General features: G+C 32.8%; 4 protein-coding genes across 5 annotated transcripts; 2 read left to right on the top strand and 2 right to left on the bottom strand.

Moving 5' to 3' along the window:
- The first annotated feature begins 1,224 nt into the window (after positions 1–1,224).
- On the top strand, positions 1,225–2,189 carry LOC105128671 (ethylene-responsive transcription factor 1-like). The gene has a single exon (XM_011030443.1). It carries the CDS (start codon positions 1,353–1,355, stop codon positions 1,881–1,883), a length of 531 nt encoding a protein of 176 aa, XP_011028745.1. The 5' UTR covers positions 1,225–1,352; the 3' UTR covers positions 1,884–2,189.
- A 7,682-nt stretch (positions 2,190–9,871) lies between these two features.
- On the bottom strand, positions 9,872–12,801 carry LOC105128670 (probable WRKY transcription factor 21). Of its 2 annotated transcripts, XM_011030442.1 has the most exons (4): positions 11,443–12,801; positions 11,174–11,299; positions 10,452–10,619; positions 9,872–10,080 (listed from the first exon to the last, which is right to left on the bottom strand). In XM_011030442.1, exons 1-3 carry the CDS (start codon positions 12,222–12,224, stop codon positions 10,475–10,477), a joined length of 1,053 nt encoding a protein of 350 aa, XP_011028744.1. In that variant the 5' UTR covers positions 12,225–12,801; the 3' UTR covers positions 9,872–10,080; positions 10,452–10,474. The 2 variants fall into 2 exon arrangements, with proteins under 2 accessions (XP_011028744.1, XP_011028741.1); XM_011030439.1 differs by lacking the exon at positions 9,872–10,080 and having other exon boundaries at positions 10,084–10,619.
- A 7,091-nt stretch (positions 12,802–19,892) lies between these two features.
- LOC105128669 (signal recognition particle 9 kDa protein) lies at positions 19,893–22,301 on the bottom strand. Its single transcript, XM_011030438.1, has 4 exons — positions 22,044–22,301; positions 21,637–21,705; positions 20,385–20,478; positions 19,893–20,176 (listed from the first exon to the last, which is right to left on the bottom strand). The coding sequence occupies exons 1-4, from the start codon at positions 22,113–22,115 to the stop codon at positions 20,100–20,102; spliced, it is 312 nt and encodes a 103-aa protein (XP_011028740.1). The 5' UTR covers positions 22,116–22,301; the 3' UTR covers positions 19,893–20,099.
- A 1,408-nt stretch (positions 22,302–23,709) lies between these two features.
- LOC105128668 (PRA1 family protein F2-like) lies at positions 23,710–24,632 on the top strand. The gene has a single exon (XM_011030437.1). The coding sequence runs from the start codon at positions 24,041–24,043 to the stop codon at positions 24,620–24,622; it is 582 nt and encodes a 193-aa protein (XP_011028739.1). The 5' UTR covers positions 23,710–24,040; the 3' UTR covers positions 24,623–24,632.

Genomic DNA, 24,632 nt, shown 5'->3' with positions numbered 1-24,632 from the left:
AAAAGATTAATCACCTCGTAACTAAAAAACAACAAAAAAAAAATACAAAAATATACCTCAACAACAAATTTTTACACTCATCTATATTATAAATGTACTGGACTTTAATTACTTGTCTTGTAATTTAACCATAAAAAAAAATGTAATTAAACTCTAATTTGAATTTAATTAGACAAAAAAATTAAATTAATTTGAAATTTTTTAAAAATTTTACTATTATAATCCACAATAATAAAATATGTAGGGTGAACAGTGATGATCACCGCGTCATTTAGCTTTAGAGATAATAGATAATGATCCAATGAATTGGGAACCGTAACAACTTCGCTCCCGAATGAAAGGAAAAATTAGAAATCTCCCGTGAGGTCTCTTAACCAGATGGTTAGAACCTAGAAGAACATGGCTTGGATGGATGCAAGTAATCATGTAGCTACATTTAACCCCAAAAGGACCGTTCCCTTTAGCCTAACCTAGCCTAGAAGTATCAGAAGAGGAAGGCGGGTGTAGCTGTACCTAGCTAGCGGAGGTTTACAGATCCCATTAAGGTGGTCAAGGAGCAAGAAGAGGAAAGAGGAGAAGCTGCCATTGCACACAAATTTCAGTGGCGACACAGACAGCAGAGGTAGCACTGCACGCACCTGCCAGAGCTAGCTCGTGTTCTTGGCAATCTTCTTTACAGCCCATAATTAATGACCTGTTATTTATTGAAAGCAGCAGGGCATAAATTATTTCTCTGCCTTTGCTGGAGTCCAGATGCTAGTAACTGTAGGTTTCCTCTTCTACTGCTATGCAAAGAGCAAGTTCATCATCTGTTGATGAATAAACAGAATAGAAGATTGGTGAGTGTTTGTAACTCCTGTATTTAAAAATATATTTTATTTTTAAAAAATATTATAATAATGTTTTTTTAGTGGTTATTTTTTTATAATTTTGTTTATGTATGTATGTATGTATGTACGTATGTATGTATTTTGATGTATTTTTACTAGCCATAACAGTTACAAATATAAATTCATGTACACGTGCGAATAACACGAGGGAGAGGAGGGAGTACCAGTGATATTCTTCCCAAGGACAAAATAAAATAAAATAAAATAAAAAACCCAAATTCCTAATTAATTAAAATAAAATAAAAAATTCAAAAACACTAATTACGAAACAATAAATAAATAGATAAAAAAATAAATCAAATCTCAAGCTGTCGGGGTTAACCAAGACTGTCCCCTCCCCTATATACATTGTCCACACAAACCTTAAAAGACCCCTGACCTTTTAACCTTTACACTTTCTCTTCTCCTCAAACAAAAACCACGTTATCCTATAGCCTCACGTTGTACGGTGCTATAACAACAATGGCGGGGGACGCGTGGCGCCGCCGTAACGACACTGTCACAACAACCCTCTCCCTTGCAGCTCCTTCCACACCAGCGGCGGAGAACGAACCTCAACGCCATTTCAGAGGCGTGAGGAAGAGGCCGTGGGGTCGATTTGCTGCTGAGATTCGGGATCCATGGAAGAAGACGCGTCGTTGGCTTGGAACTTTTGACACGGCCGAGGAAGCGGCACTTGCTTATGACGAGGCAGCTCGGTCTCTCCGTGGACCAAAGGCAAGGACGAACTTCTTCCACCGCGACCATCTTGCTCCTCTGCCGTTTTTGCAAACAACGGTGGTTGGTGCCGGTGGTTTAAAGATATGGTGCTCGCCGGTTTTTCTTTCTGATGGGGTGTCAAGAGTGGCTGCGCCAACGGCGGTGGCTCCGGTGAGGTCAGAGTATCAGGGGTACAAGATCGAGAGTGTGAATGAAAACGTGGGTTTGGTTTTAAATGAAGAGAAGCAAAGGCCGCTGTTGTTTGACTTGAACTTGCCGGCACCACTCTTTTGAGTGGCTTGAGATGGTGATTTGTGGCTGTTGTTGGGCGAAGGAAGTTGTTGACTGACTGGTCATGTTTAGTTTGCAGAATCCTTGTTATGCTATGCGTCCAGTCATGTACAGTTTTGGGTTATTAGTCTGTGTTAACGTGGCGTTGATGACGGTGGTCTATGTACAAGTTTTTTTTTTTTTTTTCCTGGTTGAAATTTATGTACAAGTTGAGGGGACTGTTTTCAATGTTATCATCATTATTTGGCTAAAACTAGCATGTCAGCTGAGGCATGTTTGCCGGATTCTGAAATCTTCTGGTGATGAATTCTTGAATTATTTTCATTTTATAGCAAGTTTATCTGTGTCTTTATGCTTAATTGTTGGTAGCGGTATCTGGTTTGCTGTTTCTTTTTTTTCCTTCTTTAGTGCAGTGAAGAGGAAACCCAACCCGTTTGGCTAGTAACCAAACCTGACCTGACCAGGTATCGGGTATCCGTCGGTATCCATGGATATCAGGCATCTATATCCACAAAGACATTATACTAACATAATAACCCAGAAGAATACCTTTCCAAAAGCAAACCCATAATTAAACACAAGGAGTACTGCAATAAATAACTAGCAGAGATTAAGAATTCGAGAATCTCATTTCTCAAGAAAACAGCACGCGTCCAAGACAAAAAAAAAATTTACTTACTAATTCTTTAAGTGAAAGAAGGAAAGAAGCAATCATTGGTAAACGGCACAGACTGTAAAATTAAAAACTCCATTACTGGAAAGTTGCACAGCCATAGATCTTGAAAGAAATGGGCAAATTACAACTACATATTTTGAAGTCAAAAGGTACCCCACGGTCATTGTGAGTGAAGTTTGCTGGTGGGAATACATGTTCCACCATGGGAAAACCAAGATTTGTTCGCTTGCAACACTCACTGGCTTCTGTCTTAATAACTTGGCTCTTTGGAGAGAAAAATCTATAGAGAGTTGCTTCCTGTTTAGACGAAAGAGTTAGTTCAAGCTATCTGCTTGTGTTGTCCTCGACGTCTACTGCTGGCCGGAGATGTGAAGATTGGAGAGGAGAGTAAAGGAAGGGAGAAAAATGAGTGAGAGGTGACGGCTGGAGTAGATGGAGAAACCTAATTTTTCAACATAGCTTGTTACAAAATGTAAATTTATCAAATTTTAAGGTTTGTTGACGCAGTTGAGGTAGTGTTTTGGGTCGGACTGAGAAATTTTCATAATTTACCTGAATCGGACTTTTGACTTCACGTATTATTGTCCTCCAACCTGAACAGGCAAAAATCACTTGAGTTAGTTGAGGTTGGTATTCACCTGCTCGGGTGAAATTATCATTCTTAAATTTCCTAGAAAATGCAACGAGTCTTAAATTAGAAAATAGTAATTTTTATTCTTGGATTTGATTTTTAACATTCAATTCAAATAAAATTCATATGTGTTTAATTATAAATAATTTAAATTTAAATAAAAAAATCAATACAAAATTAAATGAAAATTTGGATTTAACAGAAAATAATTTCTTTTGATTTGACATGTAAATTCCAACTTGTACTTTATACTGTATTTAAAAATAATAATATGAAATACTTTTTTTAATCAACTGTATTCTTAAACTCTAATTATAGCTTAATTCTTGTAGCTTAGTAAAAATAGTTAATTAATATTCGTGGTTTTAGAAGATATATATTTAGTACTTATATTTTTAAATTCATCTATTATTTGTTTCTTTTTTTCAATATTGTTTAAGAAAAAGTAAAAAAGAAAGAAAGAAGGTAGATGGGATGAAAAGACTGGCCATGGAATAAAGAACAAACTCTCCTTTTTTTTTTACACTATTAAATTAAGTATAGTCAATATTAATTAGATGATTATTTTTTATATATATTACAAGGATCAACTAATATATTTTGATAAATCATGATGAATAAGTTACAATAAACTCCTTATATCATAACTATTTATGAAAAAAAATATTCAATTATAAATCAAGATTAAATTTTATGTAATTTGTAAACATGACTTTAAATTTAGACCGTTGAAATTTGCCGGTCTCAAAATGCAACGTGACCGCTCACTATTATCTCCAAATTCTAGCTCCCTTGTTGTGTAGTTACGCGGGAGTCAAGTGGTCAAATACTAGAGAGGTCATTTAATATATTGTTTTTATTTTTTAAAATTATTATTTTTTATTTTTTTGTTTTCAATTAATATTTTTAGGTGTTTTTAGATTATTTTAATATATTGATATCTAAAATAATTTTTAAAATATAAAAAATATTATTTTAATATATTTCTATATAAAAAATAGTGCATAAAAAAATAAAATCATAGTCTTTATTTTATTTAACTTTTTGGTTTGTATATATTTTTGTTAATTATATGAATTTTGAATTTAATAATTATATAAATTCTGAATAGTTTTGAAGTTTGTATAATTTAAATTATTAATTTTAAAAAAATAAATTTAAAATTTAATTAGTAAAGTTACACCCTTAAATATTAAAATAGATTCCTTTATTTGTTATCACGCTTTACAAACAAGATATGCCACGTCTTCCTTGATTAAGCTGGGTTATCTTTCCAGGCAAGTCCCAGAAAAAGTTAATCCACTGCCACGTTGAAAATACTTTTGGATTGCAACGTCCCCTCCTGATTATAACGGTGTGGATTTTCCCCGAAAGCTGTAGGCTGTTTTTTAAAGATATTTTTTTTCGTTAAAAAATATCTAAAATTATTAAATTAATATTTTATTAAATAAAAAACATTTGAAAAAGCATAAACCGTACAAATAAGGTAGCGACAAACAAGTTCTCTGCCTGGTTATATTAATTTATATTTTAATTGAGACTAAGTCTTTTTTTTCTTGACAGCGTATTTTCTAAATTAAGAATTTAATAGGTTTTTATTATCTACTCCTCTGAAAGGACTAAGGTGGATCCCAGCTCCTTTACGTTCCAAATGAACAGTGATGTTTACATGGTCAATGAAGGAGCTGACTCGTTTTCTTTACATTTCTTGTTTCTTTTAAAATTTATTTTTTATTTTTTTTTATCAAATTTTAGTTTTTTTTTCCTTTAATTTTATCCCAGGTTGATTTTTATCTTTATTGTGGTTTATTTTTTTTAAAATAAATTTATTGTGGTTTATCAAATATAGATTGAAGGTTATCACGTTCGATCGTAAAATTCAAGTTGATCCAATATATTATCATCTAAATATTATAATAAAAAATATATTATCTTGAATTATTTCAAGAACAAACCATTTTTTTAAACTGAATGATCCAAATTGCTTTTGAATTTGTTAATTTGATCTGTCAAGACAACTATAACTATTACTAATTTAAACTCGAGTTAGAAAAAAAATCAAGTCAAAAGATTTTATGATTTATTTGTCAAGTTAGTTTTGATAATAATACTAAATAACTCATTTTGATTTGAATTTTTTTTTTATATTCAAAAAAATCATGACACGTGGGCTCATTAAATTAGTATATATTTAAAAAAGAAAACATATTTTTTTTACGCAGCATGTCGACTACTTAAAGGTTTTTAGGCCACAAGTTAACCGGGCATAAATACACAGTGCCGTGCAAGTGTTAGGGCTACTTATAGAAGGCGGTTTTCTAAAAAAAACTTTCCAAGCTTTTTTTATACTTGCTAACTATTAAAAAAAAATGATTAATAAAAAATATTTTTAAATCAAATTAAAAGTTAGCTTAATTTTCATAAATTTTTCTTTTAATTCTTTTCATGATACACTTTTTAATAATTAAAAAAAGAATTCTTTTAAAATTTATTTTTTATTTTTTTTATCAAATTTTAGTTTTTTTTTTCCTTTAATTTTATCCCATGTTGATTTTTATTTTTATTGTGGTTTATTTTTTTATGTTATCATGTTCTCAAATAAATATCTTGTTATTGAATTGACATTCAATTTTACAAGCGTTTATTTTTATTATTGTATCATTAAATAAAAAATAATTAAAAAATAAATTTATTAAATCTAACAAAATTTCTTATTAAGATCGTGAATTTGTCAGGTTAAATCAAGAAGTCTGAGACAATCCAATATGTTATTGTCTTTGTATTGATAGAAAATGTTATCTTTCAATTTTTCTTAATTAAAATCACGTCTTTTATCAGTTATTTAGGTTTTTTCTTTTTTAATTCATCAAGTCAATTAGATTATATCTAGTTGATTTTGATGCAAGTTAATTTTAAACCAAGGCTAGACAACGAAGTTGGATTTAGTGTCTTTTTTTTTTTCCATTTCCTTTTTTTAGGTTAAAATTCATCTTTTTTTACTCAAGTCTTTTTACCTTCTTTTTTTTTCTCTCAATTTCAATACTCGAGTCATGGTTAATTTTGAACTGGTTAATTTGTTTTTTATAAGTTACTATGATCTTGAATAAATATCAGTATTTCATTAATGCTCAATCTTACAAGTGTCTATTTATGTTATCATGTCATTAAATAATAAATATTTTTTTTGAAAAATAGACTTAATAGAGTCTATAGTATAGATTGAAGGTTTATCACGTTCGATCGTAAAATTCAAGTTGATCCAATATATTATCATCTAAATATTATAATAAAAAATATATTATCTTGAATTATTTCAAGAACAAACCATTTTTTTAAACTGAATGATCCAAATTGCTTTTGAATTTGTTAATTTGATCTGTCAAGACAACTATAACTATTACTAATTTAAACTCGAGTTAGAAAAAAAATCAAGTCAAAAGATTTTATGATTTATTTGTCAAGTTGGTTTTGATAATAATACTAAATAACTCATTTTGATTTGAATTTTTTTTTATATTCAAAAAAATCATGACACGTGGGCTCATTAAATTAGTATATATTTAAAAAAGAAAACATATTTTTTTTACGCAGCATGTCGACTACTTAAAGGTTTTTAGGCCACAAGTTAACCGGGCATAAATACACAGTGCCGTGCAAGTGTTAGGGCTACTTATAGAAGGCGGTTTTCTAAAAAAAACTTTCCAAGCTTTTTTTATACTTGCTAACTATTAAAAAAAAATGATTAATAAAAAATATTTTTAAATCAAATTAAAAGTTAGCTTGATTTTCATAAATTTTTCTTTTAATTCTTGTCATAATACACTTTTTAATAATTAAAAAAATAAAAATATAATGTTATTTGTTAATCATATCAAATTAATCATTAATTTTTTGCTTGTAATTTTTTTGTTTTTAATTTTTTAATTTTATTTTAGTTTTGTTAATTAAAATTTGATTTTTATATCAATTTTAGTTCTCATTTATTTATTTATTTATATCATTTTTTTAAAGTGAATTTTTTATTTATAAGATTTAGTTTTTTATTTTTTTATTACTATTTGTTTTATATGAAATAATTCATGAAATTAGATTTTTTTTAATTTTATTTTTTTATCTCTTGAATTCGACTCTTATTATTTTAATAAACTTGAAAAAAATAAATTATTTTTTATGAAAAAATAAAATATTTAAAAATATTTTTTAATTTATTTTTTACAATACTATCAAACAAAAAAAAATAAATATTTTTTAATTTATTTTTTACAATACCATTAAACAAAAAAATTCGCTTTTTATAAATTCATTTTCATAAAATCACCAGCCAAAAAAATTATATTCCAGCTGTTATTTATCGAGCATTTTCACCGGAAAGAAGGGGAGTAATATATTAAATGGAAGATTTGACCAGAGAGGCCCGGGTCGGAATGATAAAGCATGGGCATAGGCCCATTCATCACTCCGTATCAGAAGGTGTCGCAACGACAAACCTGCAATGGTGGCACGTGCACAGGTCCCACGATTCAAATCTTGACTTAATCGTTTTTTCTAAAATTATTTAAACAATTTAATTAATTACGTACTCATCATTGTTATTATTTTGATTTGGCATGGAGACAAACTATGCTTTAAATAGATCAATGACAGACTTCGCTCAGTACAAGACTTGGAACGTGTGAAGACAAACACAGGTACTATCAGAGGCCCAGGAGCGAGGGCGAGCCGAGGGATGCACCCTGCTCAGGATTCGACAACGAAGAACAGTGGCAGCTCTTATTGAACTGCAGTGAATTGGCTTCGCCGGAGTCACGGGTTCTCTACTTGGAATGAATTTGAACTTAAATGATAAAAATAGTGTTTTTCTTTTTAATTTTATATTTTTAATATTTATTTAATTTTAAATCTATCTTTATAAATAGTTTTGTTTTATTTTTCATAAAATTATTACAGTCTTAAATAAAAATCTCGATTTTCAGTCTGTGCTTGGTTTATTTTTAATTTTATAGATATTTATTTTTATTATTGTATAATTAAATAAAATTATTAAATTTAGTAAAATCAAATTTTAAATTTGACAAGTTAAGATGGGTCATCTTAAAGCAACCATGTACCGTTTAATTTCAAGTATAATTAGATAAAAAAAATTTAAAATTAACTAATTGTATCAGATTTAATAATATTATTAAGATTTCAATTCAGACGGATTATTTCATTTTATGTTTTTTTTTTTTTTTAAATTGACTTTGACTCGTTGCGTAACGCCACACTAGTCTAGTCTACAGGCTACTAGTCTAACCTGAGGATCCTATTTTAACTCATAATTGTCACAAGCTGGCTAGGTATACGTATGCACAGAGTTTTTCCTATCTAGCTTCAAAAACGATACTCTCAGCGTACAGATACAACTAACCTGTTTGAATTTTTATTTTTATATTTTAAAAATATTTTATTTTTATTTTTATTTTTAAATATTTTTTACTGATTATTGTTTTAATACGTTGATATTAAAATTAATTTTTTTAAAAATTAAAAAAATAATTTTTATATAAAAATACTTTATAAAACAACGACTGCAACATTACTTAAAAATAAATCATCCAATTGGTTTCTTCGGGAAGAAAAATGCAGAACAAAAGTTCTATTCTCACCAAAATTAGAAAAGAAAGAAGAGAATATATATATAGTCAAACTGGAAAAGGACAGCATTACCAAATTCATCACAAGTTGAAGATTTTGTTCATGGTTGGGAGACGATCTTCGTGCCAACAAGGATCAAGAAAGGCTACTTCTTTCTAATCCACCATTTAATTGCATTCAGGATATTTCCCTGATAGGGCATTTCTCAACTACAAGTCTACAACAGACCAATACCAGCAGCTGGTCAAGATCACATCTACTTCCGTTCCAAGGTTGAAAAAACCTCCGCATTATGCTCCGGCGACCATAATCTATTGTCTTGAAACATGAGTCTAACCTTATGCAACCCAGGTGATAATCATGACTACGATGACTTGTACAAGCAATTGATTGACTGATATCCTTGACGCCCCACCACTACAGAACCTAACTCTCTCAATCATAGACTCTCAACCCAATCGAATCCTTAAATGTATTTTTCCCTGTTAATGTAGTTAACTTGTATATAGGTCCATGTTCGCTGATAAGGTTGCATGACAGTACAGTGTTTACCTACTGAGGCCACCAGGTGGTCAGACAGAATGTTTTGCTCTGTAACTTTCAAGATTTGGAATTTATTCTAGGACAACATAAATGCCAGTGGAGGTCCAGTGATATAGCGACGGATCGGTAGCAGGATAACCCACGTCGGTCCTTTGCATGTCACATGCCTTTGTTGCAAAATCCTCTCTTTAGCAATTTATATTGCTTGAAAAATTCCTTCACAGCAGGGAAGGAGAGGTGATCCAGTAACCGGTGCACTGTTTTCGGGATTAATTGGTAGGATAGATGAAAGTACGGACGCAGATTCTGAAGATTGCTAATCTTTAGGCTCAAGCCACCAGAACCAGGTCCAAGATTTACACAGACAAGAAACAGAAACAAGCTAGTCAAATGCCGAAGACTTTGGTGTTGTTAAGCCAGAATACGCGTTTTCATGATTATTGGCTGCGAGTCTTGATTGCATTTCATTTCATACAAGCCCGTTTTTCACTTTCATACGCCTAACTAGACAAGAAAATAAAAAATGATACAACTAACAATTCAAGAACCCGGAACAAGATTGAATTACACTAACATTCTGAAACACAGTTAGTTCCTTGCATGCATGTCTAATGTATCTTGCACGAGACATGATGACCATTGCTGGTGGCAAATACAGGATGTCATGCTGGGTCCATGCAAACAAAGGCATCATCTGCCTTCGAACCCCACAAGCACTGTAAACCAACCACTAATCATTCGAATTAATGCAATGAAAAGTCTATCAGAAATTAAAGTCAAATCGGAAAGAAAATTACACCAATTGAGCCATTTCAATTTTCAACAACCCAAGAAAAAGGAAACAAATCTTTTGAACTGTTTAAAGCCATTGTGGTTGCCCATCAAAGAGTTCTTACAATCCGAGACCCCAATTTAATTTTTTTTTAGATCAGTGCCAGACCTAACTGCCAAATTGCTAAAAAAGCTTTGGAAAGCCAACTTCTCAAAGCCCAAAAACAGAACCTGCTCCGACTATATCCCAGGATTGAACCATGCTAAGTATGTACAGGAGCCAATCACGACAAGTTTTTCATTAAACAGTGAGAACCTTGATAGTATTGCATGAAGCTTTTATGTGTTTGCAGATTGTGCTGGAATCCTCGGGTGGTTATGTTCACCTTCATAGGTAACAATAAGCATGGACGGATCTTCCAAGCACCTCTCCACATGCTTCCTCGCAGGACAACCTCTCATACTGCTACACTTGTAATATCCCCTGCACAGGTTTAAGCCTCCGTTTGAAAAGGTTCCTCAAAGAGGCGAGCGTGAATACTTAATAAGATGAGCACAACTGAATATTCGAAATCATGGGATGACTGAAAGCAAATTTCCCTAACATACCATGAGCAACCCCCCAAAGCCATGCCTTATAAAATAACACTACTTGACTACCAATTCAAGCCGAACTATCCACTAACTTTACTCAAGGCTTTTGTTCAAGAAGTGAAAACAAAGAGTGTACTTGGTTCTGTTTAAACGGAGACCACTTCACATATCCCATAACCAAAAGGTTGCAATGAGCACAACATACACAATCAGCTGACCAATTAATATGCATCACATTGCTTAATCTGGATGGGAAACATATATTTAGATCATACATGCGCACTAAGTAAACATGTACAGAGTGAGTGTCAGCAAATTAGCAAAAGCATAAGTTCATTCAACAGGAAGTTAGAGAAATTACTGAATCACAATTCTGTTCAAAGAGAACTCGTATGAATTGCTTGCACTAAAACCATGTTTGAGAAGTAGAATAAGCGAGCATACCTGGGATGAGGAGAGCCCTTGATGGGCTTTTGTCCATACTTTCTCCAGGAATAATCATCAGGGGGGATATCAGCAAGCTTGTTGCTAATAGCAGGTACCTTGATCGACCTCTTTACCCTATGTTTCCTGCCCATCACAACACAAGCAATGAAACAAAAGTGTTAAAACAAGCCTACGGTGAACATAAGAGAAAACAGGCACGATTTTGAACAGTTAATTTCTAACAGTAAAATAATTAAATAGACACAAAGAAATCAAACAGATCTAACCTCTTCTTTGAGCAATGACATCTACCACTGCTTCCACATTTCACACTTCCATCTTCTCCCCTCCCAGAACATTTCCTCTTGTGTTGCTGTGAACTCTGATCCGAGGAGCGAGCCGGCCCCATTAAATGGAATCCACTTCCTTCCAAATTAGCCACACTACCATCCATACTCAAGGAGGACATAAAAGATCTGGTGGATGACATTGTAGGTGTGCAGCTAGAACTATCAAACTTCAAGCTAATTCCACTGTTGCTTTTTCTAAACATCATCTCAGCTTGCTGCTTCATTTGCTGCTGCTGCTGCTGAAGCTGTTGCCTGTGCAGCTGCTGCTGTTGAAGCTGAAGGAACTGATAATTTGCTGCTGAAGTGGGTTGCCCAAGCTGAAGAGGGTTTTTCCCGGCTGAACTCAATTCCAAAGATGGGGTTCCAAGAGATAGACAATTCTTAGCACTTGAGCCCCATTCTTGAATCGGATGGCTTTCCTGGTAACTGCTAGACTGGAGAAACTGAGGTGTTTTGGATGTGTAGCCTGTTCTATTCAGTGAGTTATCTAAAAGGATGCTCTGGGATAAAGGGGTCGGTAACTTCTTAAGTTTCCGAACTCTTGCATGACCTAAACCAGTATTTAAAAGAGAAACAACTTTCTTGAACCTAAACACAGCCTCGCCAGTTTCCACCATTATATTCCTATATTGAACCTGATCTTGAGGCTGAGACAACAAACTTATAACTCTATGGCAGCTCTCCACAGCTGCTCTGTTAGCTTCTTCAACCCCCTCCATGTTAAAAACAACCAAAAACTCCCAGCAATCTTAATCAGTCATAACCCAAAGCACCAGAACATATAAACTCCAAGAGTCTAAAAAACCTAGCTCGATATTAGATCTTCAGGGAATAAAAAATCAAATACCCGAATGGTCATTCTTAAGTAAAGACCACAAAAGGGATAAGCTTTAAGCAAGTAAATTCCAAGAAATTAAACTTCTTAAAGGCTTAATCTTTCAGATTCAACAGACTTGTCTGGAAAGAAGGAAAGAAACCCAAAATAAGGAGCAAATTTATTGTTTCATTAGAGCGACAAATGATCAAGATTTGGAGTGAAAGAAAGCACCAAGGAAACAGACCTTGATGGGGTGTTCAGCCCTATATTCTGCCTCCATGCTTTGAGATTGAAAGGTGTGAACGAGAAGACTTTGCTTCGCCTTTGTTGCTTTAGAATTCACACACAACTCATAAGACTACAAAGCTCCCGTCTTTAATTTAATCTATCACTCCTACTTTCGTTTTTCTCCTCCCTTTTTAAATTCTTTTAATCTTTTTCTACGTAGTGAGAGAAAATAAGCTAGAAATGAGAGAGGCATTTAAATAATAAAGTGCAAACAGTGAGAGGGGGGCTTGAGAAATGAAACTGCTGTCTCTGTCACAGATTTGAAGGTGGGTCCCAGTCCAGGACCTTGGTTTTATTCCCTGTTCTTCTCTTCGATTGAATTCAAGACCATACATTATACGATACAGTTTCAGCTTCAGTTTTACTACTTCCAGGCATGGTATGCTCTCTCTCTTGTCTTGCTGGGAGCTCTTGCAGAAAGAGGCCTTGCTACCAATTTATTATCAAATTCAAAATGTTTTGGCATAGTTGATCACATGTTGTGAATTTATCAAGATATACTGTTTAACAAATCAATATATTTTAAAATATTTTTTATTTAAAAAATTATTTAATTAATATTTTCTAAGCTTTTCTAGTCCTTCTGATATATTAATATAAAAAATATATTTTTAATTATAAAATATTTATACAAGATATATCACATAATATTAAGTGATTCAGTAATAAAAATTTAGAATTAAAAAGTTTATCGCATCTATGATTTTAGAGTCAAGCCTTATAATTACTAATATTGATGGTCACATCAGCTTATATGATCATTAACTTTAAAACTTATAAAATTAATCAAGTTAGACACAAATTATTTCAAATACTCATGTTAATACTAAAAAAAAGACTTGTAAAATTAATCAAGTCAAACATAAATTATTTCAAATACTCACATTAACATTAAAAAAACACCGCTTTACATTTCAATATGACTGTGATTTTAAAGAGTAAAATCAAAATCTATCTAATTAGAGAGTGTTTGGTAGTGCATTCAAAAAGCATTTCTAGGAATATTTATATTTATATTTTTAATTAATATATTTTTTATGTTTTCAAATCATTTTGATATGCTGATCTCAAAAATATTTTTTAAAAAAATAAATAAATATCATTGACATACTTTTCCAAATGAAAAATACTTTAAAAATAACTATAACTATGCTTTCAAACATGTTAGACAAGTCCTTGGTTGAATTTATTCATTGAAAGGCATCTCAAAAGACGTGGGTTTTTTCACCGCATGTGAGATTATTTAAAATCTTTGTTTAAGACCATTTGTTTTTTGAAAACTAGCTTTTGGGAGATTAGTTTCTAAATTTTCATGTATTTGTTTATCATTAGAAAAGTTGGTTAACGGAAAATAGTTTTAAACAAGGAAAAACTTGGCTTTGTTTTCGAGAAAGTGTTTTCCTGAAAAAATCTGGCTAAAAACACTTTCTGAAAGTTATGAAAATCTAAAAATATCATATTATTTGTTAATTATATTAATTTTGATCCTCGAACTTTTGATTGCTATATATATTTTGTTTTGAATATTTATTTTTTAATTTTATCTCTTAAAATTTAATTTTTATATTAACTTTGATCCTTATTTTTACAATTGTTATTTGTTTTTTCCTTATCATTTTTTTATTAAAAAATTTTATTTATCAAATTTGATCCTTATTCTTTTGATTTTTAATTATTTTATTTGAAATAATTTATAAAATGTTAACTATTATTATTTTAATTTCTTCTTCTTTTAATTTTTTTATTATTTTGATTGTTATTTATTTTATTTGAGATAATTTATGAATTATAATTTTTTAAAAATTTTATTCTCATTCAACTTTTTAATTTGTAAGATTTAGTTCTAATTATTTCAATAAACTTGAAAAAAATAAAATATTAATAAATTATTTTTTAACTCACTTTTCATGACATAACTAAATACTGAAAAATATTTTTTAATTTATTTTTCATTACACTGTCAAATATAAAAAAATAATTTACCTTTCTGAAATTTATTTTTTATAAAAAAACTATTTTTCTATAAATAAACGGCCTAAGATGTTAGCAAATGTATAATTTAGCAAGTAATGCTAAATATTTAAAAAATATGATAGTATTTTTTTTAAAAAAAATACTCGCAAGACGTTATTTCTTGATAAGCTGAATGTAATTGTAGATTCGTGATATTGGAGTCTTCTTAGCTAGCAATTTTCACCAGCTTTTGTATTCTCACTAATACCACTATGATTAGATGGTCCTTTTTCGATATTATCCATGAACGAAACTCGTATATATTTTTGGATTTTTATTAATTTTTTAATCAAAAGCTACAGATGCAGATGTGTTGCACACTTTTGTATCTTCACATACTTTTTTTTTTTCTAATTAAAAATGGCTAATTTAGTGACATAAAACAAAGTTAAAAGTCTCACGAGGTCGCTTCTTCGGACCTACCACTCAACATGTAAGCAAAAATTTATGTCAAGATTTGCGTTGTTTTTTAATGGAGGATGCTTCATGTTGTGTATATGATGATTTTTTAAAGCATTCTTTTTAAATATATTAAAATAATATATTTTTTATTTTTTAAATTTATTCTTGATAGTATCATGTCAAAACAATATAAAAATAAAAAATTAATTTTTAAAATTCTTTTAATATAAAAAACGAACAGGCTAGAAGAAAATTTGCTGGGAACAGCAAAGACTAATCCAAAATCTAACTTTTCAATAAAAACAAATTTTTAGCATGAGGAAAACAGAGTGCGTGCGTGCGCGCGTGTGTGTAAAGAAAGAAAAAACCCAACACGAGCCCTGCCAGCAAGGTGAGTGACTGCTGACTGACTTGTCAACCAAAGGCCAAAACCCAACCAGCTACTCGTTTTTCACTTCGCTTTCAACTATTTTTTTCACTCCTCTATCTGCTCGGCTTATCGATATGTCCGCCATTTGTGGGGCCCTGAAACAACCTCCACTCAGGCTCCAAGACGGAAAGAGCATCCTATACAGCCGCTGTAAGAAAATGTTTAGCCAACCGGATCTTGACACGTCTGTGAATCTATCCCTAAAACTCTGACACGTACCCCGAGGTGTCCTCTTGACTGCCCGAAAAAATAAACTCCCATGGCTGCATCGCCTTTTCTTGCTGCTATTCTGCGCCGGGGGGACCCGAATTAGGGGTGTTCTGTTCGGTGACTGACAGGAGTGGGGCCCGGTGGGACCCATCTCCGTTGACTTCGTACTGCATGCTTCTCTTTCTTCGATTTCTCTTCCCCTCTTTGGACCGTTAATATTAATTACATTGATTTAATGTGGAGCCATCTTCATCATTTTTTTTAATCAACAGATAGATTGCGATTATAATTGAGTTCTGTAAGAACAGATCATAAAATTATTCGCCCCGTTTTGTTATTGATTGATAGAACCCAATTTAACAGGGGTAGTGGATATATATTGTTTTTTTTTAATTATTATTTTTTTAATTTATTGTTGATTTTATGTTCAAGATTTATAACAAAACCTAACATTTATATATTCTCCAATAATAATAATAATAATAATAATAATAATAATAATAATAATAGAATGCAAAAAATTATACAACTCTTTTGAAACTTGAAGTGTGCATAATTTATATTATTTTTTAAAATATTTTTAATAAATAAAAATATGAATAGATACATAATATATTATATTAATTAGATTTTAATTAAAAAAATTAAAGTTTGAAGGTTTAAACTCATGATTGTTTTATTATTAAATTTTTGATATTATATTAAAAATTTATTAAAATCCAAAAATTCATACTTTTAAATAAAATTACAAAACTATTCTATTCTATTTAATAATCTAATTTATATTATTAAAAAACAGTAACCAATACAAAACTATTCTATTCATCGATTTTGTTTTTCCGGTGTACTGTTGGCTGTTGCCATTGCCATCCCTACTTCTAACGAGGCTGACATGGCCTTGGAAGGCGCTGGAATGGAGGCGAAACAACTTTTGCTCCCCCTGAACTCAGGCGTTGCCCATGATGCCCTCATCACAAAACGACACGGTCCTAGACTCGACTGCCGATGAAACTTGTTCGCTAGTTGCTTTTTTCGGGTTTTTATTCAACTGTAAAGGGTTTTCTGAGGTCATATAAACATCGTTTTTGGAATTAAATGAACCAGCAACAGCAGGATGATCAAAGACCTCGTACGTATCCTCCTGGAGTTATTATTTTTTAAATTATGAGAGGAGATTTATATTCCAGACCTGTTCATAAAACCATAATATTATCATCTATTGACTAACAAATTCATTTTACATTTTTAATAGATTAACATTTTCTACCCAGCAACATTTCATCCTCGAGTTGTTTATTATTTACTGTCCAAGAGACAGCATAAGAGGGAATAAAGGCAGAACGGAACTCTATGCTCTCTCGACTAAGGTTGCTGAATAACTACTATATGTTAAGACAACTGGGGTATATAGGCATTAATGCAGAATTATGCAATTTGGATTCGAGGAATTTATACTTTATCAACAGTTTATTTCCAGAACGAAACGAGAGAGAGCTTTATCTTTATTCCAAAAGGCAAGGCTATGAAAGCATGGGATCTTTTATAGCATTTTGCCACACACAAACGTATGAATGACTGGAGCTGATGATGATTCTATCATCGTGGTCCCCTTTTGTAGTGCTACTGAATGGTGAATTTGCTCGCCTTTTACTCACACTATATGCAAATATGCAGCATATTCTTGCCCCAACTCTCCTCTTTTTCTCGTCTTAGCAAACAGCTGGAAATCTGCTTTATAGGCTCGAAAGCAGACATGCTAGTAATATAATATATATAACAGCATTCTCCCCTTGTTCTCTTGCTATTATTGATAGCATAGTTCAGGAATCCCTGGAAGGGCATTTCTCTTGATTCTTTCTTTCGAAACACTCCAAATCAAGAATGATAGAAGTCATGGAAATTTCGAACACAACTGCATCTTAAGTTTATGAAGTGATTTGACTTGACCATTGGTTAAGAGATTGACGATAAAACTTGGCTTAAGCGACCTGGCCACTACTTAAAATAGGATAACTGGTCTGGTGAGTTAATGGGGGTGACTCCATCTTTACTTGCAAAGACAAGTCCTATATCGATATAGGAAATCTTAAGACACTGAAGTCAGTAAATATAGGAGGAGAAGAGCATGGGACTGATGTGAGGGGCTGGAAAAAATGCTCGAGGAGAGCAGAGCAGGGAAAGAGTGATGACTCTATGGCCTCTGTGGTCTGCTCTCAGTAGAGTTCTGCACTGAATAGGTCGGTGACAGATGTTCAATATGTCGTGTTTACCTCTTCCCCAGTTTATTTACCGGAAATTAGCAGTTTTATTAAAAAAATAAATTATTTTTTAATATTTGATAATAATATAAAAAATAAGTTAAAAAAAACTTTTCAATGTTTAATTATATTAAATAAGTTAAAAAATATTTTTTAATGTTTAATTATATTATAAAAATAAAATGGAAAATAACTTATTAATATTTTGTTTTTTTTAAATTTATTAAAATAGTAAATAACACATTTTCCAAATTAAAAAGTTGAATAAAAATGAAATTGAAAAAAAATCTAATTTTATAAATTATTTTAAATAAAATAAATAATAATAAAAATAATGAAGATTAAATCTAATAAATCAAAAAATCAAAAGATGATAAAATCAAAATAATTATAATTATAATTATAATTCTATAAATTATTTTAAAAAAAATAAAAATTAAAAGAATAAAAATTAAATTTGATAAATAAAAAATTTCAATTAAAAAATATAAAAAAACAAATAATAATAAAAAAATAAAGACCAAAGTTAATATAAAAATCAAATTCTAATGAATAAAATAAAAAAAATAAAAAAATATATATTAATTAAGAATTTGAGGATTAAATTTGATATAATTAATAAATAATATGATATTTTAAAATTTTTGTAATTTTTCAACAAATAATATGATATTTTAAAATTTTTATAATTTTTAGAAATTATTTTCCGTCTAAAATAAAAAAAATATTTTTCTAAAAATCAAATTAAATTTTTTTAACTAAAAAATATTTTTAATTGATCAATTTTTTTAATAACAAAAACATATAATTTTTAAATAATTTTAATAAATTATTTTTCAGATAAACATTCTTTTAAATAAATTTTTAATATATTTATCGGGCCAACAGCAAAAAAAAAAGTACAACATGCATTGGGATATGAAGATAAAGGAGACACTTTAAACTCGCTGGCGGTACGGCCATGATACATGGGGGCCCCTGGGTCCTTTTCCTTTCTTTTCCTGATGGTGTTGCGACTGGAAGGAGCTCTGCAAAAATATTTTAACCTAATAATAAGTATTCTTTCCTTCAGCTGAAAATCAATCTGTGTAGAGCATGTTCAATCGCTGATCGCAATGCAAAACTTACTAATTTATATTTCTATGTCAGGCATTGGAATACATGTGAAGGTAAGATTTTCATGTAAATCTTTTATTTCAGTATAAATGACTTATTTATTTACCATTTTAAAACACTGAATTTTGTTTAACAGTAAAAACTGAGAGATCTCACATGGCCGAAATGTGAGAGGGATAAAATCGTCTCCCACTCGATAATACATGCTCGGCCCTGTCCTGTACGTTTGCGGCAGGTCAAACACGACATCTGCACTTCAAAAATGGTGGTCCTCAACTCACACGCTTCCTTATGTACCATTTTCAACTGTGGACATGACACCGGGAATTCATGCACGGGCTAAGCGAGCAATGGCCTAAGAATAATCGATAATTCAGAATGCACGCTGCCCTAAACAGACTCTGAGCCTTTAAATCCAACATGTATTCGACGGCAGATGATGATACAGAAGCATCAATGACTGCATTTTGATTTGAGTCCTGCCTTGTTGTGAAGAACAAGAAGAAACATATAAAGGGTTCAAACCTATGCCCGTTGCTGCTAGTGTCCTAATATGCACTCGTGCCTTGAATAACATGGGATGCCCTGCGTGTTGGGCAACGGCAGTGCTGGTTTTTATATTTGTTCCTAAACAGCAATAGCCAGTCCCTGTTTCTCTTTCAAGTATCTGCTCTACAACCAGGCACTCACTGATTGACCGCCTGATCATAATCCGCTTATAATAGTTGTGTTCAATAAATATACCAGGCTTACTTTGTCACGGACCGCCATCAACAACCATTGATGGAGTTTAATATCATCTTTTTTCAAAGTGCAAAAGAAATTGATTGAGGGAAGCATAATCAAACAAATATCACCCGTAATCAGTTGCAGTGAAATATCAAGAAACCGGGATTTTAGGAAAAATCATTGCCCAGGATAAATGGAATCAAAGCGAACAGCAATTTTCCCAGTTATCCAACTGTACGAGCAAAGAGGCACATAGCTCCAAAAATTCGATTAATTCATCGACAAGTAATGTAAAATATGTCCAAGTCCTATTTGATTACCAATAGCTAGGTTATTGTTTCCTTCCCCTCCCTTTCTTCCCTGGCTGTGCTTCTGTCTGTTCTTTCCCTGTAACTTCCGACAGATCCGCTGCATCAAGAGAAAAAACATCAGAAACGAGCACAGCCTGGACGAAAAGAACTGGATTTTAAACTATAAGAAAAACATCAGAAACGAGCACAGCCTGGACACATCAAGACCCATTAGATTCTATCAGAAAAGAACTGGATTTTAAACTATAATATATACAAATCACAGTGGAAGTTGGAAACAAAGGACATTCAGAGATTGATTGTACCATCAGGGCCCCGAGACATCAAAGTAAAAAATAGGTTGTTTAGCTTCTCCATCTTCTTAGCATCCTGTGCCTGGTCTGTCTTGAACTTAAGACACTGGCAAAATAGCACAAACATGAACATAGAGGCATTACTGAAAAGAATAAATAGAATTCAGATATCATGGCATATGAATAGCGAAAGCTGCTTGTTATCAACATGTTTCCAAGAGCTATAAATTGTGCATGAAGGCAACAAACGTTTGGAGTTGATTTTCAACAGGACACAAGCATTTGAATTCAGGAAATAAACATTCCGGGGAAATGAGAATCTAACACGCAGAAGCATTGCTAAATTCCTTATCATCTTTTGTTCATCCTCCCACCCACCATCCCTCTCTGTCTCTCTCCCTAACTCATTCACAAACGTGCTCATGCACACACGCGCCCACACAAACTGTTGAGGGTTGGGGAAGGCCAGAAGGGGAGTCAGAGTAGTGAGGAAAGGATGCCGAATGTGAATAAGAATGCACGTGCATCAAAGGAGAAGGAATGCTAGACAAACATGAAATCCCATGGTTTCTGGTTACCTTTCTGCAGGGCATGCTGGTTGTGTAAGTGACTACCATATCTGTACACACAATAATTTCTTCTACAAGTAATCAGTGAGTAACTGTTTCGTAGAAAAACAGCTATATGTTTCGTAGCAAAACAGCTATATGTACATCAAAATCATAGAAAAGGCTGCAAAGTCAAACAGACTACTGTTTAATTTATGGTAAAACAGATATGAACCCTATTGCATTATCCATTCTCACAAGAGAATTATTGATCCAAACATTTGATAAAGCAAACCAGTCATCATCAAGGCAGCCATGAACTCACCTCAATTAAATCTCAATCTCAAACTAACTGGGGCAACCTAATCCAACAAACATAGTAACAACCTCCGAAATCCAATCTGATTCATCAAACAATATAACATCAAAATCACATTCGAATTTAAACACCAGAAAGCACCCATTGTTCTGACACAGCTTAGACCAATATCCCTCTAGTTTCACAAAATTGCATTCTAAACCATACACAACTCCTCGCAAAACAATAAGAATCTGATTCTTATATAACCTAAACTCAAATGCACAGCATTCATCACAGAATAATAAACATGGCAGCATTATATATATATATGGCAAACCCATATAAAATCTAAGCACAGATTCAATCACATGTGTCTAACGGAACAGAAAAGGCTTAAAATGAAATCGATCGCTACCTCTTTGTTGTCAGTGACCTTGAGAACCAACTTGCCATCACAGTGTCTGTACTTCATGACATACCGAGTCTACAACCCCACCCAGTTCAATTGCACAAGATAAACCAAAAAAAATAAAAAATATTAGCAATATAAAATAGCACGAAGAAAAAAATTCGGTATAATTTTCGAAAAAAAAAGAAAAGAAGAAAGTAGAATCAATCATTCGATCATCGGGTTCACTTTGATCGGAAAATTCGAAGACAAAAGTGTCTCCTTCGAATTACACCCATGATGTGTTTCAAGCCAAAGAGAAAACATGAAATAAGAATCCGAATTTGTTTTTCTTTACTTTTAATTCTCCAGGCAACCAAACAGCAGCTAATTAGCCAAAAAAAAAAAGAAACGAAGAGAAAAATGTAGCTTACAGAATCAGGATCGGCACGGAACAACTGTACGGATCGATCAACGAACTCGTCCCATGAAGCCATGTAAACCATTGCGTTGAGAAGGTAAGAAACCAAGAGAGAATTACTTGATTTTCAACGGATCAGGAACTGCCCGTCAACAAAGCTTAGGTGAAGCAGAGGGCAGGGAGACTTTGCTGGGTTTTTAGGGATGGGGTTTTTTTAACTTACAATAGTATTATTTTAAGGTCCGGCTTACGAGCCAATTGAATTTTGCCATGCGAGCAGAAAAAAAATGGATGGGACCGGACACCCTTCACGTGAAAACGAGGTCGTTTTTGTAAGGCGGCAACCCGTTCGGTTAAGTGGAAAAGAAAAGGCGTATGGGCCCAGAACTCCATATACCACTATTGATTGCCTCTTCGTGGAGATGGGATGGGAGGAATGCTCAAATGCATTGCTTGTTCCGTAAAAAAATAATGGGGTTTCTAGTTTTTGCTTTCTTCACCATCTGTTTATCTGATTCTTGATGGATTCTGAGGACCTGAGGTTACTGATCTATTGCTTTTTTTCAGCAGGTGGCTTTTTGGGGCAATAACACGGCCATTCAAATGGCTGCATTCCCTTTTTCTCTGCAGGCTGTTTACAAGCATTATCACAAGGAAATGAGGAATGTTCGCTGACCTTACAGCACTTCATTATCTTCTTTGGGGACTTTGAATTTCCCTGTTTACAAGCATTATCATAGGGAAATTAACTCAGGAGGTGTTGGCCCTGCTACAAGAGCTTTTACATAATGCAATCAACAAAATGTTGGTAATGGAAACGATATATCTGAATGCCAGTAAGAGAAGTTCCATCTTTGCACTGCGAAGAACCTCGTAACCTGAGCTTCCAGAGAACGATCACCGCCTAAGTGATCGCACTCCATCATCAAGATCTTCATGTTTCTTGCTTTCCATACAAAGTAGATAAGAGCATGCCGAGCTCGCTGAGGCTTCATGAACACGTTACTCGTGAAGAGTAGGTGCTTCTCCCTCTCTCCAATCTTCCCCATAAGGCCCACCAGCTACATTAGTGGCACTGGATGTCCTTGTTAAGGCCGGAGATGGAAGTGCAGTCATTTTTTTTATTTAAAAATATATTTAAATAACATTTTTATAAATATATTAAAATGATTTAAAATTAAAAAAATAATTTTTTATATAATATAGTTTTCTCTGTGTTTCTAAATCGTTATTTAAACGCAAACTCGCACATATTCTAACCCTCTTGCCAAGGAAAAAAAAATTCCTCTCTCTCTCACCAAATCCTTATTCTTCTTCTGGTCTGCAAGCTATTAGCTTATAATTATAATTATTATTATTATTATTATTAAATCTCTCATGATTCGATTTTCCTCTTTAATGGTAGATGAGCATTATGCCTTTTGTATCAAATTGTAAAATTTGGGACAATTTTTGTACTGTTGCTTTATTTTTATTTTTTGATAAAAAAACTATTTGCAAAATTTTCACTTGCCATGATAAATTTATTTTTTATTTTTATGTCCAGCTGTTACTTTATTATACTATTATTTTCTATTTCTTAAAAACTGTTTTCAAATTAAAAATAAAAATAAAAGACAATATGCGATGCTTAACGTGACAACGTGGACATTAATTATTCAGTCGAGCCTCTCTCTCTAAATGTCTATAACATCTCTTCATTAATGGCCCCAATTTACACCCTCATTCCTCGCCGGCCTACCCTTTTCTCTACCCCCACAACTCGCAAGAGAAGCGAAACGGCGTCGTCTTCACAAGCCTCTGCTCTCTGCGCTCTTTCCCGACAAATATCTAGCCATTAAAAAAGGAAATGCCTTCTTTATAGAGATCCAAAAAACCGCCACTCACTCACTCTGTAACAGCGAACCGATCTCTCCTCTCATCTTTCTCAGTGACTTTTCCATCTCAAGCTTCGTACGGTTCCCTCCCAACCACCGCACCTCGTCGACCATCCTCACACGCGCCACCAATATGACATCCACCATCTTCGCCACTCGCCGCCCATGGCGCGAAATAATTGAATTCTCCTCCTTCGCGCACCCATTGTCCCTCGGCGATACCACAATCCGCATAAAACGGAACCTCTCCTACTTTCGCGTTAATTACACAATGATAATCCTCTCTATCCTCTTCTTAAGTCTCTTATGGCACCCTCTCTCAATGATTGTCTTCTTAATCGTCTTCGTCGCCTGGTTTTACCTTTACTTCTTTCGTGACCAGCCATTGGTGATTTTCCACCGCACGATTGATGATCGTGTGGTGCTTGGTTTGCTCGGTGTCACTACTCTTGTTGCTTTGATTTTCACACACGTATGGTTAAATGTCTTGGTTTCGCTCTTGATTGGAGCTGCTGTTGTTCTCTTACACGCTGCGTTTAGAAGAAGTGATGACTTGTATTTGGACGAACAAGATTTGCCATCGCCTAGCGCTCAACGCCCAACGGCAAATGTGGCTTCCTCGTTTCCGGATCCGGTTCCATCAGAATCTCATCCTCGGATTCCACCATGTTTTGGTACAGACTGCATATTACCAGGGACACGATTTTACTCGTAAAATGGTATGA

The sequence above is a fragment of the Populus euphratica genome, unplaced genomic scaffold (genome assembly GCF_000495115.2).
Source record: "Populus euphratica unplaced genomic scaffold, PopEup_1.0 scaffold11.1, whole genome shotgun sequence".
Lineage (NCBI taxonomy): Eukaryota > Viridiplantae > Streptophyta > Magnoliopsida > Malpighiales > Salicaceae > Populus > Populus euphratica.
The sequence above is the reverse complement of the archived record's forward strand: the minus strand, read 5'-3'. Positions and strand labels throughout refer to the sequence as shown.